Source organism: Mustelus asterias, chromosome 19, assembly GCF_964213995.1.
Source record: "Mustelus asterias chromosome 19, sMusAst1.hap1.1, whole genome shotgun sequence".
Lineage (NCBI taxonomy): Eukaryota > Metazoa > Chordata > Chondrichthyes > Carcharhiniformes > Triakidae > Mustelus > Mustelus asterias.
Genome location: NC_135819.1, coordinates 60,833,653 through 60,850,561, shown reverse-complemented (window position 1 = coordinate 60,850,561; position 16,909 = coordinate 60,833,653). Strand labels below are relative to the sequence as shown.

Here is a 16,909-nt window from a genome sequence, read left to right as displayed (position 1 = left end):
AAAGCATGACCCCACACTTCTGCAGATCTTTGCCACTGTTCTGCCAACCAACTAGACCATTGACATCCTGCTATGTATATAACTTTCTTCTTTTTCATTGTCAACCACACAACCAATTTTTGTATCATCTACAAACTTCTTGATAATATTCCATACAGTAAAGACCAAATCACTGATATGATGATTTATATATATGTATACATATATATAGGATATTTTCTATGTGTATTTTGGAACCTTTAAAGGATACTTTTGCTGTTTTGTCCATTCAAAGGTTTTCACAATAGCTTTGTTTTACAATTCTCTGCAAGAAGGTAGAGCAAAATTATACAGCCAACACATGCCTGACTGTTTTTAAACTATTATGACAGACAGGACGCATTCCAGAGTGCTTGTGTAACACTCATCTGCATGATTAACAGACTAGATAGGTATAATCTCCATTGTAATGACAAAGATTCACAGTTTTAACAAAAGCTGTCATGATGCCAATACCAGACTAATACCAAAGCCAAACAAATCTTCAAAAACTGCCCAAAGATCAGTAAAATTCAGTTCCAATCTGTCACTCTTAAGCCTGATCCAAATTAATGCTCATCATTTATGAACTGCAACTCTTGTTCCAGGGTCATTTTATAGGAAATGCCTAGATCACCACCAAATATTGTGCCTTCAGAGATACAAGGATCTGCAACAGCAGCACTTGTTTAACACTTTCCGTTTTATTTTCCTGGTTATTCAACATGTAGGAAGGACCATGCCAATATATACTACTCAGCTAACAGCACACATTGCATAACACAGGTGAAGGTCGAGCAATGTGAAACAGCATGACTTTACTAGGGATGTAGTTAATTCTTTAAAAAAACACATGCATGATCAGGGAAACATACATGCAGGATGCATGCAAAAGCTGTAATCAAAAACACATTCAGAATCGTGGAATACCAGCAATACTATGCATTCTGAAAGTAGCGTAAAGAAAATTGTCTTCCAAAAGGTCACAAACAAAACTTTTCAGATAAAGTTAACAAAAATATTCAGACTTAAAAGTTTCAGAACTTTATAAAGGATCGATTTTGAGAAGTAACAAACTTCTCGATTAACAAAAGTGCAGTGCTTCAAGTTAGCAAATCATTTTCATTTTACAAAGAGCAATGTTAATGTTTAAGAAAGCATCATTTGAACGTGTCAGCACATCAACAGTGTTTCAGTAATTACATTAAAACCTTGCTCTGGGAAATATGCCAAAGTGACAATTCCATGGCGTTCTTCCACAGTATAAAACTTACTTGCCAATGCAGTCTTCCCAGCAACATGGTAGGCTACAATAATTTTCTTTCCTTCTCTTTCTTCGGTTTTCGTCTCCAGCCCAGGAAAGAGACTTTTTACGGCCTGATGAATAACCGTTCTTTTTTCTTTAGTATCTTCAACAACCTGTTTAGAAAGATCTTTGATGAATTAAAGGATGACACGGTGGCACAGTGGTTAGCACCAGGGACCCGGGTTCCATTCCCGGCTTGGGGTCACTGTCTGTGCGGAGTTTGCACGTCCTCCCCGTGTCTGCGTGGGTTTCCTCCGGGTGCTCCGGTTTCCTCCCACACTCCAAAGATGTGCGGGTTAGGTTGATTGGCTACGGTAAATTGTCCCTTAGTGTCAGGGAGATTAGTAGGGTAAATATGTGGTGTTATGGGGATAAGGCCTGGGTGGGATTGTTGTCGGTGCAGGCTTGATGGGCCGAATGGCCTCCTTCTGCACAGTAAGGTTTCTACGATTCTATGAATTAAAGAAGGAAGAGAACGAGAAATAAAGGGGGGAAAAAATTCATCTGGAACTGTAGGATTGCTGTAGACAGCCAGCATGGACTTGATGGGCTGAATGACCTTCTTCTGTGCCTTCATGATTCTGTAAATGGAAGAGAATGAAACAAAAAGGCAGAAGTGCAGGTCTGGTTACAAGTGATGATGTTTAACTCCAGAGCTTATGGCCTTGGTAGATTCATGATTATCAATGTGGAGCAATTAAAATCTGGGATGTTAAAAGGGTTAGAATAAAATGAGTGAGGGCTGTGGCACTGGAGAAAATATTGCAGAGATAGGGAAGGGCTAGACTACGAAGGAATTTGAAAACAAGTGTATGAATTTTACAATTAGCTCTTAGTTAAGCAATGTTTCAAAATAGACCAGCCAGCGCAGCACTTAGAATTCAAAAGTAGTAAAGTTATGTTAACTTAAACTGATCAGGACGCTGATCAGGCCACACTTAAAGATACAACTTTGGTCTCTACATTCTGAAAAAGACAGGAAGATGGAAAAAGTGCAAAGAAGATTTCCAAGAATTATATCAGAATGAGAGATTATGACTATCGGGAAAGATTGCACCAGTTGGTGTTTCTTTCCTTTATAAAAAAGATTTATAGGTGACCTACTAGAGGTCTTTAAAAGTATAAATGGATTAGGGCAGGGTAAATATAAGAGAATGTTTCCACTGGTGGGAGGAGAATCCAAGACTAGGGATCATAAAAACAAGGTAGTTACTAATAAGTCCAGTACGGGACCAAGGAGAAATTTATTTACTTAGAGAGTGGAACTCACTACTACAGGAAATGGTTGAGGCAAATATGGTTATATGCTTTTGAACAGAAACAAAATGAGTATGTCAGCAAAGGGACTAGAAAGGTGTGCCAAGAGGCAGAGATGAAGCAGATGGAAGGGGAGAAGACCTGTGTGTATAAATGACAACACAAAAAAGCAGAGTTTATGTGCTGTATATTCTACATAATTTTCCAGTAACTTATCTTCTTACCTCTATCACAACAGAGTCTTCCTTATTCTTAAAGTGCTGAAGATCTTCTAAACGTTGCTTGTCTTGAGCAGACAAAACAGAAAAAATGTCCTCTGACGGTTCCTGAAAGATCATTAAAGATGTCACAAGCTCATATATAACATTGGTATTTACCCAAAGGTCACTGGGAGGGGAGTGAAACAGACACCAGAATAATTTAAAAGAGTAAAAAAAAACCTGCTTTCCTCTTGCCATCTACCTTATCAAGAATGTCCTCACAGCATGTGTGTTCTGTCGCTAACAGTACAGGTTGCTGTCTTGCCTCCAGTCTCGAACATTAGCCTATCAATAGTTCTTCACTGAATTGATTATTCCTCCTGTGGCCTTTATTAGACACCTTTTATGGTTGCCGCACAGAAATCACTGCATGCCTCCATCGCTCCAAGAGGCAGCATCTGCTAGTGCCCAATCACTTTTCATTCAAGTTTCTTTTTGGTTTTAAAGTCAATACATGTGTTGAGCAACCAGGATTTTTATGCACAGGATACAATTTAAAATTTAGGCCATTTTGGATAAGCCGAGGTCGGTATCTGTAAATATCCTAAATGGATATTTGGAATTTAATTTTAAAATGGGGGTGAGATCAATGAGCAAGAATCGTTGTGGTTTCCCTTATTTTAAAATCTATTTTCCTCACTGTCTTTTTGGTCTCTTCTGGACCATTTCTAACCAAAAACTACAGGCATTAAAATGCTGAGTGACAGCATATCTTTGCCTTGCAAACATTGAATAAATTGAACCCTCAGCAAGCTGAAAAAAGAATGATTTTAATATTAAGCAGATAACTGTACACCAAGAGATTCAATATCAGATGAAATAACTACGGACGCAGAAAAAGTACCTACGGGGAGTGTGAGCTAGGCTCTTGAGGTGCACAGTACATGCCTAAGCACAGTACAGCTCCCCTTTACAAGCAGAATTTTTCTCCATAATTCACTCCCAGTAGCCCAATACACCTTCAAGTCCATGACCTACCCAAAATACACAAGAACGAATCCTACTTAAACTGCGCCGTACACTGCTGCTTTCACATCAAGATTTGGAGAATTTTACTGAAGAGAAATCTTGCTTACAGTAGTTGTCCATAATATACTATTATAAATGAGCTGATCTGGCAGCTAAATGTCATTACTGTTACACTGTTCAATGCCCTTTCATGCAGTCTCACTAATTTATCCAATAAGTTAGTGTGATAAAAGCATTATCTGTACTGAAAACTGAATTAGTCTTACCTCATCATCAGCTGGTACAGACAAATCATCCAGAACAACCATCTTCCCATCCTTGTTTATTTCATGAACAACAAAATCTGAATATCTGGTTCAGATAAAGTGGAGATGAAGAAAGGTTTCAGTTTTGTTTTTTTTAAATCATTGAACAAGGACACAACACAGTGAAGACAATTTAGTCAGTGAATGTCAACATCCATGATTTATAATTATCCCAATAAGTTCATTTAACTAAGATGCATGTGATGCTATTCAGTCATACTTGGTAGTAGGTTTGAGGCTAGATGTTGAAGATAGAATTCACAAAGAACATTTTATTGTACAAGCTAACTCCTCTTAAGTTGAATTAATGTTTGAATCATCCGATCATTCAAATTTAAAAAGCACAAGATCAAAAATGACTTGTGATCCATTTAATGGTAAAACCTAATGCGAACTCCATTATTTTCAAGCAGCAATCTACTTTGAATCAACAGTAGGTTCCACTTAGATTTGATGCGAATACACTTGAAACAACACTACAAGAAATTCATTATCTGAAAAAATGGATTATTCGTGTCAAAATGCAATGGAACACAAACGTGAGCACACCAAGTGCCCAGCTGACTCAGGTATTCATCATCAGATTTGGTTCAACAACATCAAGCTTTCTTCTATCAAAACTGCCAACTATTTTAGGATCATTATGGAAACAAATACAACCCCAGGCTCATGTTCTCTACTATCAACAATATATATAAATATCATACAAACTCTTTAATGATCAAAGTTAGAACTTGCAGGGTGGTATTTTTAGCTGCAATACTGCAGTTATGCAGTAAACATCATTTTCATGGACAAATTGCCAAACTTAGGTTTTATTACAACTTAATTAAGATTAATTACAAAATCAGTTTCCTTTTAACTTAGAGCAGGTGAGCTATGTGAATGCATATCATTTGACTTCTGTACCAGTTAACAGACAAGCATCAGCAACAAATATTTGATTTGATTCTTTTTGGTTGTATCACAGCTTGATAGTGCTCCTGCTCTGTCCAAGACCGCAAGAAACTACAAAGGGTCGTGAATGAAGCCCAGTCCATCACGCAAACCAGCCTCCCATCCACTGACTCCATCTACACCTACAGCTGCCTTGGAAAAGCAGCCAGCATAATTAAGGACCCCACACACTCCAAACATACTCTCTTCCATCTTCTTCTGTTGGGAAAAAGATACAAAAGTCTGAGGTCACGTACCAACTGATTCAACAGCTTCTTCCCTGCTGCCATCAGACTTTTGAATGGACCTACTTCGCATTAAGTTGATCTTTCTCTACACCCTAGCTATGACTGTAACACTACATTCTGCACTCTCTCGTTTCCTTCTCGAAGAATGGTATGCTTTGTATAGCGTGCAAGAAACAATATTTTTCACTGTATACTAATACATGTGACAATAGTAAATAAATCAAATCAAACAAGCATTAGCAGCAAATATATTCTTAGTGAATATTTAAACAGATTTAAGGAGGAAAGTGTGGATGATTTCATACATAGTCGGACATGAATTTCATTTCTATTTCATTTAATTCCACTTTAATAAAACATCAACTCTACTTATGATCGCCTTTACCTTTCCTTCAGAATTCCTGAGAAACCTTGGTGACTGCTAACAAATTTTGTGATTCCAACATCTTGCTCGACCAAGCCATATTTCATCATATCAGCAAAGGTGTCTCCATCACCTTCATCGTCTTCAAGTACAGCATTATCCAATTCTTCCTCATCCTCTTTCTCATTATTCTCATTTTGTTGAGAAGGGAGAGCTTGTAAACCACCTTCGATTATTTCTGTATGTTTACCAGTATCTGAAGATATGCCAGTTTCTGAAAGCTTGATCTTTTTATATTGTTCAGGTTCAGTTTGCTCATCATCAGCATTAGGCAGACAACGCTTTATAGCTAAATTGTTTGCTTCGTTCACTTCCATTTTATTCAAGAGTATGCAGACGCAATTTTCTTTTTCAAATTTCGTCCATATGTTTGTTAACTGACAGACCTTAATGGGTACATGACCAAATATCTTTCTAAAAACTAGATCGAGTCCCAAAATCCTGAAGAATAAAAAAGAAATCAGTCAAAAATCTAACAGACATATTAGTTAAGAAGGATATGGAATATCTCCTGGCTTAAAATTGTGAAATCAGATTTATATGCCTCCTCTAAAAAATGTCCATACTTGTAACTGAAGATTGCACAAGACTCAAAAGAATAATACCGCATGGTAGGTTGTTGCACAAGGTTAAATCTCACAGGATCCAGGGTGAGGTAGCTAAATGGATACAAAATTGGCTTGATGACAGAAGTCAGAGGGTGGTTGTAGAGGGTTATTTTTCAAACTGGAGACCTATGACCAGCGGTGTGCCTCAAGGATCAGTGCTGGCTCCACTGTTATTTGTCATTTATATTAATGATTTGGATGAGAATATAGGTGGCATGGTTAGTAAGTTTGCAGATGGCACCAAGATTGGTGGCATAGTAGACAGTGAAGAAAGTTATCTCCAAATGCAACGGGATCTTGATCAATTGGGCCAGTGGGCTGACGAAAGGCAGATGGAGTTTAATTTAGACAAATGCAAGGTGATACATTTTGGTAGATTGAACCAGGGCAGGATTTACTCAGTTAATGGTAGGGCGTTGGGAAGAGTTATACAACAAAGAGATCTAGGGGTACAGGTTCATAGCTCCTTGAAAGTGGAGTCACAGGTGGACAGAGTGGTGAAGAAGGCATTCAGCATGTTTGGTTTCATTGGTCAGAACATTGAATACAGGAGTTGGGATGTCTTGTTGAAGTTGTACAAGATATTGGTACGGCCACACTTGGAATACTGTGTACAGTTCTGGTCACCCTATTATAGAAAGAATATTATCAAACTAGAAAGAGTGCAGAAGAGATTTACTAGTTTGCTACTGGGACTTGATGGTTTGAGTTATAAGGAGAGGCTGGATAGACTGGGACTTTTTTTTCTGGAGCATAGGAGGCTGATCTATAATAGAGGTCTATAAAATAATGAGGGGCATAGATCAGCTAGATAGTCAATATCTTTTCCCAAAGATAGGGGGGTCTAAAACTAGAGGGCATAGGTTTAAGGCGAGAGGGGAGAGATACAAAAGGGTTCAGAGGAGCAACTGTTTCACACAGAGGGTGGTGAGTGTCTGGAACGAGCTGCCAGAGGTAGTAGTAGAGGCGGGTACAATTTTGTCTTTTAAAAATTGTTTAGACAGTTACATGGGTATGATGGGTATAGAAGGACATGGGCCAAATGCGGGCAATTGGGATTAGCTTAGGGGTTTAAAAGAAAAAGGGGCAGCATGGACAATTTGGACCGAAGGACCTATTTCCATGCTGTAAACCTCTATGACTCTGATACAGGATATTGAAGAAAATTAATTGTCATGAGTGTGTATATTTAAATAATCCCAACTCCATAATTCAAAGACATTGATGCTGAAGCATATACCTATAAGCATCATATTGTGCAAAGACAGAGGTTCAAGCCCTACTGTATCGAGTTTTTAAACTTCTCCTACACCTCACAGGCAGATGCCATATTAACAAAGCATTTTTTAAAGTCACCCTAGATTTTCTCAAGATACTGCTGTTAGCTTCTTGGTAATGAACAAGTAGCATTTTTTTCAGTAAGTGATCAAACTTGAATACACAGCATTGTAAGCAAAACAAATCTGCAAGTCTACTGTCCCCAGCAATCCATCCATCCAGCCATTTTGTCCTGGTGGAACATTTGTTTCCTTAAATATCCTTATAAAAGCTTCTCACTAGCTCACCTAATATATCACTGTAAGTAACATACTCATGACCGCTGTTTGACTCAAATCTCTGGGTTCCTCCATCCCATATCTAACCCAGAGGCGCTTCTACCAATTTAAACATTATGCTATTTCTCACCTCACCATGTTCTTCAATCAACTATATCCATGTAGTAATACCAGAAAGTAATTATAATCTGATAAACATTTAATTTCACGTTATAAGTAATCTGATTGTGAACTAAATAGGGTTGGATACTTGCTAAATTTATAGCTGACTTCTCTGTAAAATCATTTCTTATATTCATTGAACATGACAGCCCAGAAGGTGGCCAGTCAGCTCAGCTGGAAAGAAATGTCAAATTTATTCCCACAGCTCAACTTTTTCCCCCATTTCCCTGCAAATTAGTTCTCTTCACATACATGTCAATCTTTTGAAAGTTCCAATGGAACCTGATTTCAACACCCTCCCTGCTGTTACATACGAATAAAATAGGAGCAGAAGTAGGCCATTTGGCCCCTCAAACCTGCTCCACTATTCAATATCATGGTGATCAGTTTGTGTTGAGTTCCACATTCCCCATCTAACCGGATAACCTTTAATTTTCTTGCCCAACAAGAATCCATCCACCGCTACCTTAAAAGTATTCAGTGATCCTGTTTCCACCGTCTTCTGAAGCATACAACCTTCAAACAAATTCTCATCTGTCTTATAAGGGCGACCCCTAATTTTAAAACAGTGCCCCCTAGTTCTGGACTCACCCACAAGAGCCTTGTCAATACTGTTCATGATCTTAAATATGTCAATCAAGTCAGCCCTCACTTTTCTAAACTTTAGGGTAGAAAAGGGCAGCACGGTGGCACACTGGTTAGCACTGCTGCCTCGCAGCTCCAGGGACCTGAGTTTAACTCCGGCCTCGGGTCACTGTGTGGAGTTTGCACATTCTCTCCATGTCTGTGTGGGTTTCCTCTGGGTGCTCCGGTTTCCTCCCACAGTCCAAAGATGTGCAGATTAGGTTGATTGGCCATGCTAAATTGCCACTTAAGTGTCCCGAGAGCATAGGTTAGAGGTATTAACGGGGGGGAATATGTGGGGTTACGTGGAAAAGGGCCTCAGTGGGATTGTTGTCGGTGCAGACTCAATGGGCCCAATGGCCTCCTTCTGCACTGTAGGGATTCTATGAAAAGCCGAGCTTTTCCAACCTATCCTCATAAGATAACCCACACATTCCAGGTATCAATCTAGTAAACTTCCTCTGAACCACCTCAAATGCATTTACATCCTTCTTTGAATAAGACCACCAAAACTCCACACAGTATTCAAGATGCGGTCTCATCAATGCCCTAGATAACTGAAGCATAACATCCTTACTTTTATACTCCAATTCTCTTGTAATTATGTTCCAAATCATAACCCTTTCGTGCAATAATTTCTCCCTATTTTCCCTCTAGTTCTCTTGCCATCTACAACTACTGGCTAACGACTTACATGCCAGAAGAAATGGTTTCACTCCACTTGTCCAATCAAACCCTTTTCGATTTTCAGTTTCCATTATTAGGTCTCTCATTGGGCTTGCATGTTCAATGGAGAAGAATCCATGCATTTCCAGTCTTCTCAAATAACTAAAGTCCTTCTCCCTGGTATTTCTGTTCTGTACACTTTGGCATCATTCCTGAAGATTCCCGGCATTCTGTGCTCTGAAGTTCCGCCGGGGATTCACGCTTGGCGGGGGGGGGGGGGGCTCATCCCACTTGAGAGGCCACTATCAGCATGCTTAGTGGGACACTGTGCATATGCCGGTCTGTCAATAGGAGATTGTTGCATGCATACTGGCCCTCCTACCGCCAGCTTCCCTGATTGCTTCCCTGCACCCCCCTGCTCTCCAATTACCCGCCGGCTTCTCTGACCACCCCCACCCCCTCCCACCCTCCAATTGTCCGCCTCTGTGACACCTCCCCGCACGAACCACTAGGGCCAGCCTCGATTGTCAGCCCCCCATGGCCAGCCCGAACCCCCCCCCCAACACATGGCCAGCCCCGATTCTCTCTCCCTCCCTCCCCCAGCGATCCGTAATGCAGAGTGCACAGTGGGTCCCAGTGCCCATCCCACCCCACCCCACCGGAGCATTTAGAACATGTAAAAGAATTGTTTGTTCGACTACAGGAGGCAGGCTTGGTGGTAAACTTAACTCAAAATGAATTCACGAAAGCCCAAGCCACGTTCTAAGGCCATACAATTGGACATGGATAGATGCCCCAATGGAATGAGAAAACAAAAGTTACTGGGGAGTTCCCAATACCATCAACGAGAAGTATTACGTCCTCGGCATGAGTAGTTACTGCAGGAAATTAATACCAAATTTTAGCAGTGTGGCAGCTTCACTGACTGAACTGCTGAAAAAACACAGGAAATTTCAGTGGACACGTGAACATCAGGAGGCATTAGACAATCTGAAAACTTTGTTAACCATCACACCAGTTTTGGCGGCACCGAATTATGCAAAAGGATTTTAAGGTGTCCATTAATGCAAGTGATGTGGGCATTGGTGCTGTACTGTTTCAAGAAGATGACAAAAGGATAGGTTGGTTATTGGTTATTTTACCAGAAAATTAAATATTCATCAAAAGAATTATTTGACCACAGAGAAGGAGATACTGAATTTTGTACTGGCAATGCCATATTTTAACATTCATGTTGCCGGCAATTCATCAGAGACAATTGTTTACACTGATCATAATCTACTGAAATTCTGGAGAAGCTTTAATAAAAATACAATATTGTTTAGATGGAGCATATTATTACAGCCATTTAATTTGAAGATTTTACACATGACAGGATGAGAGAACGTGATTGCAGATGCTTTATCACAACTCTGTGTGAGGAGTGGGGAATGTTCAATGTTGGAAAAGACTGAACTGAACTATACTACTGTTAAATTTGCATGCTTAAATGTAACAAGGTATATATCTTAAAGAGGAGACTGTCTACACTCATTATAGCAAGTATATTTATGGTTAACTGCATTAAAAGTGGAATTTTAAGTCTGTAAGAAGAGTGTTGCTTATTTGAATCTGAAATAGTGCTAAGTTATAAATAAGAATTGTTTCTTTTCATTTTTAAACTTGATTTGTTAGACTTATAGTTAAGCTGTGTTATTAAATAAAGTTCATTTTACTATAAAAGATTCCTAATTTGCCGATGGAATTACACCTGGAGTGAAGCATCCTATCCTCAAATTTATGCCAAGATAGAAGAATTGTTGCGGTCTAATCTGGCATCCTAATAGAACTTGGGATTCTGGTCCAAGACCCTAACACCTGACTTCTCAACTTACCCTCCCACTTTCAAGAATTTGAGAATATGCATCCCTGGCTCCCTTCAAAATACACTTGTCTCTCCTTATCATTTCTACTAAAATGGATCTCTTCATAATTATACATTTAATTTCCTACTCCATGTCTGTGCATTTCACCATTCTAGGTACAGTCTTCCTGAAGTCTGGTACTACCATACATAGTATTTGCTAAATGCCTAGTTTTATATCACCCATTAACTTAAAAAATGTATACCCAAATCCAAGCCAACAAGTGTGATGCTAGTGTACCTTCAAGAAATGTTTTTTAAAATCATGTTCTCTGCATTGTAAGCGAGCCTTTTGGTTTCATTGTAGCTGAGCTGTCTGCTAGAAATCCTTTTATTGCTGCTTTACTCGGGGCCTCAGGTGCTTTCTGGGATACTTTTATAACCCTGCATTGAAAGGGGGAAGATTGATTGCCAAGTCAAAGTCAAGTGGTTCCTCCTCAGAAGAATCCAAGGATTCATTTTCACTTTTGGTTTAGAGTCAGAAGCTGTCCTGGTTGTCAAGTGGCAGGTAGGTCTTCTCTCTCTTTCTCTGGTCTTGTAAATTCTGTTGACTAGCTAGAGGCAGGTCTCCTGGCCTTCCTGGTGTGAAAGTTCTGCCGTTGCAGGTTTTTTAAGATTGTACCTAGAGTCTCTCTCTTCCTGATGTTTTGGGAAGCTGTTCTGACTTCAAACTTGTGTGTGTATCAAGAGAACTGCAGCATCCAACCAAAGGACCAAGTTCCAGCATCACTTGAGCATTCGTATTTTCTGTGCTAAACCTGTGGCAAGGGTTTCGTTTATGGGATGTGTTTCGTTAGAACAGTATTTAGCTGTTAAGCTTTATCCAATATCATGTTTTTTTTTCTTGTTTGTAATTGGTAAAAGCTATTGCTAATTTTCTTTCTATACATGTTAACTGTATTCTTAAATAAACTTTGTTTGATGAAAGGTTCTTAGTGGGTCATTTGAATCAAACTGGAAGTGAAATATCTCATGCTTACCCTCGCCAAATTCAAATAGCAAAACTTATGATCCAGGCAGACTTCATAAAACACTTTGGAGTCTTTGACCTGAATTAAAACACGAGAAAAAACATGATCTTTCTACAGACCCTTGGAGATAGTACTACCTCTTTCTCTTGAGTCAGAAAAACATCAATTCACCATTACTCGGTGGCTCCTGTCCTTTGGGTAATTACATATCCAAGTTACTAATATTCATTAAATACCATGTGCTTCTATTTTACTAAGAAGTCTGTTATATGACACTTAATCAAATGCCTTTTGAAGGTCCATATATACACATACTCTGGTACCTTCATCAACCCTCTCTGTTACTGCAAAGATCTCAATTATAATGATCAGACAGGATTTGCCTTTAATAAATGATTATTTGTAATCCCTTATTTCCCAAGAACTTAATTTTGTAGTTGAAAATTGTATCTAATAGTTTTCCTGGCATTGGCATTAGATTGGCCTGCAATTATCGCTCTCCTCTTCCTTGAACAGGAGTGTAACATTTACAGTCAGTCTGTCCTCCAGGACTACATTCAGTTCTATCTCTATTCCAGCTTTCCTCAGTAACCTAGGTTGCAAGTGATGGCAACCTATTTAGTCCCTCTTTTTTCGATCCTATCTAATAGTTTGACTCCCCCTTGTCTACTACAACATTAATTTCATCCTATTATTGTGAAGACAGTTACAAAATATTCATTCAGTACATCAGGCATACACTCTGCCTCCACATCATTATTTCAGTTTTGTCCCTAATAAGTTACAGCACTCCTTTAACTTTTTATGAATGATTTTTGGATTTCCTTTCATGTTACCCACTCAACATTTCTCATTCTTTCTCTTTGCCCTTCATATATACTTCTATTTCACCCTGTATTCTCTAGCTGCGGCCAGTTTTTAACCTTACTTCCTTTGTCAACCAGAGAACTCTCGTTTTTAATGGCCTCTCTTCTTCCTTATGGGACAACGCTTGGTAAGTATCCAACGTGTCTTCTCCACCTTGAGGGCCAGCCGTTGCTCATTTACAGCTTTTTTTTAGGGACAATATTTGTTTTCAATTCATCTGCGCGATCCCTTCTCAAATCACCGAAACTAGCACTCTTCCAGTTTCTCAGCACTGATGCTAATATAGCGCAACATCTTATATTTGCTGACACCCATAATCATTTGCTAGATGGCTTCTATATTTATAAAATGAAACAAAAGCTATTTATCCGAAACACAGGGTTATCTGCCAATATCATCAGCTTTTTCCCCGCCAGAGGATGCAGGCTGCAAATTAGGGTACGTTATAACAGGGCCCCGGCTCCTCACAGGATGTCTCACTGGGTATTCTTTAGTGACAGCTACACGCCACTTCCATGGTTGATGAACCCGGCGCTTTATATGTCGAGGTACATGAGGTAAAGACACTGTATCCACATCACTCACCACAGCACACAGCAAACCCGCCGCCTCACAAACACGTGGACCTTTCCCCTACCCAGACTCCAGCAACACCAAACCCCGCCCCCTTCCCGCACGCTGATTGGTCAGTCCATGGGCATGACACAACAATCAGTGTTTGTGACGTATTACGTCCGGCTCGACGGATAAACCGGAAGGAAGGAAAGGGATGATGGAGCTGACACCTTGACACAGTCAATTGCCTATTGGCCAAAAACAATAAAATAAAGGGACGCTTTCTGAAAACAGAGCAAATCCCAGGGTTGATTGCAAATCCTAAACACAGATTGCAAACATCGCTTCTCGGTCAGTGGCATTCAAGAGGAAGCTCGCTCAACACACAAGGCAGAAAGGTTTAGGAGGATATGTTGATGGGATTGGATGAAAAAACGGTGGGAGGAGTTTTAAATACTTTTTTTCCCCCAGATTAGGGGATAGTACAGATTACCATCTGATTGAAATTAACAGCATGGTGTTTAATCAACAATGGCACATTTCCTCCATACAAACTAAATAACAGCAATGTTTAAAACACAAAAGGACCACTCTGGAAATATATTGGTTGCCTTAAAATTATTATGGAATTAGTACGAAGGCGCACTTGCATTTTATACAGTGCCCTTTGTGACTTCAGAATGGTCCAAAGTGCTTTATGTCGAAGTAAGCTTGAAGAGTTGCAATGCAGGAAAAGTGACAACCAATTTGTGTGCAGCGAGCTCCCACAAACAATGTGGTAATAACCAAATAGTCTGTTTTAGTGATGTTGATTGAGAGATAAATAGTGTATAAATGTAATTACCCATATCTGGATTCCTAATTGGCCACATGTGGATAGTGGATCATGTATTAGACAAATGTTGGAGGATGCTGTTATTGATTTATGACTATATCAAAGGCTAGGATATGTCAGAGAACATGAAGGGTTAATGCACTGCAGTCACAGTTACAAATGTACTGTGAGAAGGATGGAAGTTATGTTAAAGAAATCCAAAGAAAGACTTTTGAAACAGATGGGCATGGAAGAGGAGCCAAGGATGTATTTGCTGTCCTTTTAGACAAAAGGGCAGTGAGAGGTGGAATGATAGTTCAAATAGATAGAATGTTAATTTTGAGGAGAGCTTTGAAAGAACAGTTCTGAAAGGAGAGAATGGTGCCTGAGCAAAGAGAGAGCTTTCAGCAATGTTGACAGGTGTAAAGGCAATGAAAAATAGCTGAGTGACCAGGTGTGGATTGGGAAAAGAAAGTGGATCTTGTGAAAAAATAAGCTAGGGCCAACCTATGCGAATGCTCATTTTTTTGACCCATATATGTTGTTTAAAGAATTGTGTATTGCACTTGTGATTCCGCATCCATATTTTTCAGCCTAATCAAAATCTTGAAAAAACTTTATTAGGGTTCTTCAGTGTGGGTTACTCATGAAGAAGTATGGGCAGCACAGTGGTTCGATTCCCGTCTTGGGCCACTGTCTGTGTGGAGTTTGCACATTCTCCTCGTGTCTGCGTGGGTTTCCTCCGGGTGCTCCGGTTTCCTCCCACAGTCCAAAGCTGTGCGGGTTAGGTTGATTGGCCATGCTAAAATTGCCCCTTAGTGTCCTGAGATGCGTAGGTTAGAGGGATTAGTGGGTAAATATGTAAGGATATGGGAGTATGGCCTGGGTGGGATTGTGGTCGGTGCAGACTCGATGGGCCAAATGGCCTCTTTCTGCACTGTCGGGTTTCTATGATCAAGAAACCCTACTTACAAGTTTGCTCAAAACCAATGTGTTAGACTTCTAAAGTTGGACCACAGAAAATATGAGTGCATCATCTATGCTTTCTGTTTTGGGTTTTTTTATGTTGAAAATTACTGTTTTGAAGGCCAAGGCAGCATATCAAAATTTCCTAACAAAGGTCAGCAGAATCAGGCCTACTCAGCACTCATCCCCAACTCTTCAGTGCAGTGACCATTGAACTCAAAGGGTACTGTTAATTTCTCCATATACTCTGTGTTAATCACTGTATGCTGTGGGCCAAAACTCAAGGGCAGTAACAAAGGAAATGGGAATGCACTGTGCAAAGGGTAAGAGTATTAACAATATGGAACCAAGAAAATTAAGTGGAGTAATGGTACGAATTGCACAGTAAGAAGTCTCACAATACCAGGTTAAAGTCCAACAAGTTTATTTGGTAGCACAAGCCACAAACCTTCGGAATGTTGCTCCTTCATCAGGTGAGTGGGAGTTGTGTTCACAAACAGGGCATATAAAGACACAAACTCAATTTACAAGATAATGGTTGGAATGCGAGTCTTTACAGGTAATCAAGTCTTAAAGGCACAGACAACGTGAGTGGAGAGAGGGTTAAGCACAGGTTAAAGGGATATGTATTGTCTCCAGCCAGGACAGTTAGTGGGATTTTGCAAGCCCAGGCAAGTCGTGGGGGTTACAGATAGTGTGACAAGAACCCGAGATCCCGGTTGAGGTTTGTGAGCACAACTCCCACTCACCTGATGAAGAAGCAGTGCTCCGAAAGCTTGTGGCTTGTGCCACCAAATAAACCTGTTGGACTTTAACCTGGTGTTGTGAGACATCTTACTGTGCTTACCCCAGTCCAACGCCGGCATCTCCACAGCACTGAATTGCACAGCAGGCTCCAGAGTCTGAATGGCCTACTCCTGTTCCTGTGACCTGCAGTGGCAATGTCAATATTTAAAAATATATATGACCATTAAAGCAATAAAACATCCCAAGATGTTTCAACAGGAGCATTATAAAACAAAATATGACACTGGGCCACATAAAGAGATATTAGATCAGCTGACCAAAAGCTTGGTCAAAAAGGTAGGTTTTAAGGGATCTCTTAGGGGAGGAAAGTGAGAGGGAAAGGTGTAGGGAAGGTATTTCTGAGGCAACTAAAGGCATAGCCACCAATGGCCACCACACTAGGATGCTCAAAGAGACTAGAATTAGAAGAGCACAGATATCTCAGAGGGATGTGAGGGAGGAAGATATTACAGAAATAGAATTGATTATAACACTATGGTAAAAATAGAGTAGAAAATGTTTGCCCAATTACTTTTCTAGGTCATATCACCCCCTTAATATGTATAAAGTTTCAAAAAATTACATGTGGTAGAAAACCTTGTAAATCAAACGTTAAAGAATATATAGCATATATGACAGAAATTCAGTTAAATCATTTCTAATTTGTCCTGTAAAATGCTTTCAATAGGCTATATAAATAAATGGGAA

The 16,909-nt window shown here is 39.7% G+C and overlaps 1 protein-coding gene across 11 annotated transcripts in view; it reads right to left on the bottom strand.

Moving 5' to 3' along the window:
- Positions 1-13,757, bottom strand: part of pus7 (pseudouridine synthase 7) — a 52,478-nt gene extending 38,721 nt beyond the window's left edge. For 4 of the 11 annotated variants that reach the window (XR_013500189.1, XR_013500192.1, XM_078235675.1 and 1 more), the window contains exons 1-6: positions 13,666-13,757; positions 12,223-12,291; positions 5,685-6,164; positions 4,077-4,161; positions 2,806-2,907; positions 1,293-1,437 (exon numbers count right to left, since the gene is read on the bottom strand). Coding sequence is in view for 6 of the 11 variants with exons in the window: in XM_078235675.1 (XP_078091801.1) it covers positions 1,293-1,437; positions 2,806-2,907; positions 4,077-4,161; positions 5,685-6,040 (688 nt within the window). In the remaining 5 variants the exon portion in view is untranslated. Of the gene's footprint in view, positions 1-1,292; positions 1,438-2,805; positions 2,908-4,076; positions 4,162-5,684; positions 6,165-10,068; positions 10,273-12,222; positions 12,292-13,665 lie in introns of all 11 variants that reach the window. The other 7 variants (XR_013500191.1, XR_013500190.1, XM_078235680.1 and 4 more) reach the window with 4 other exon arrangements.
- Between the last annotated feature and the right edge of the window lie 3,152 nt (positions 13,758-16,909).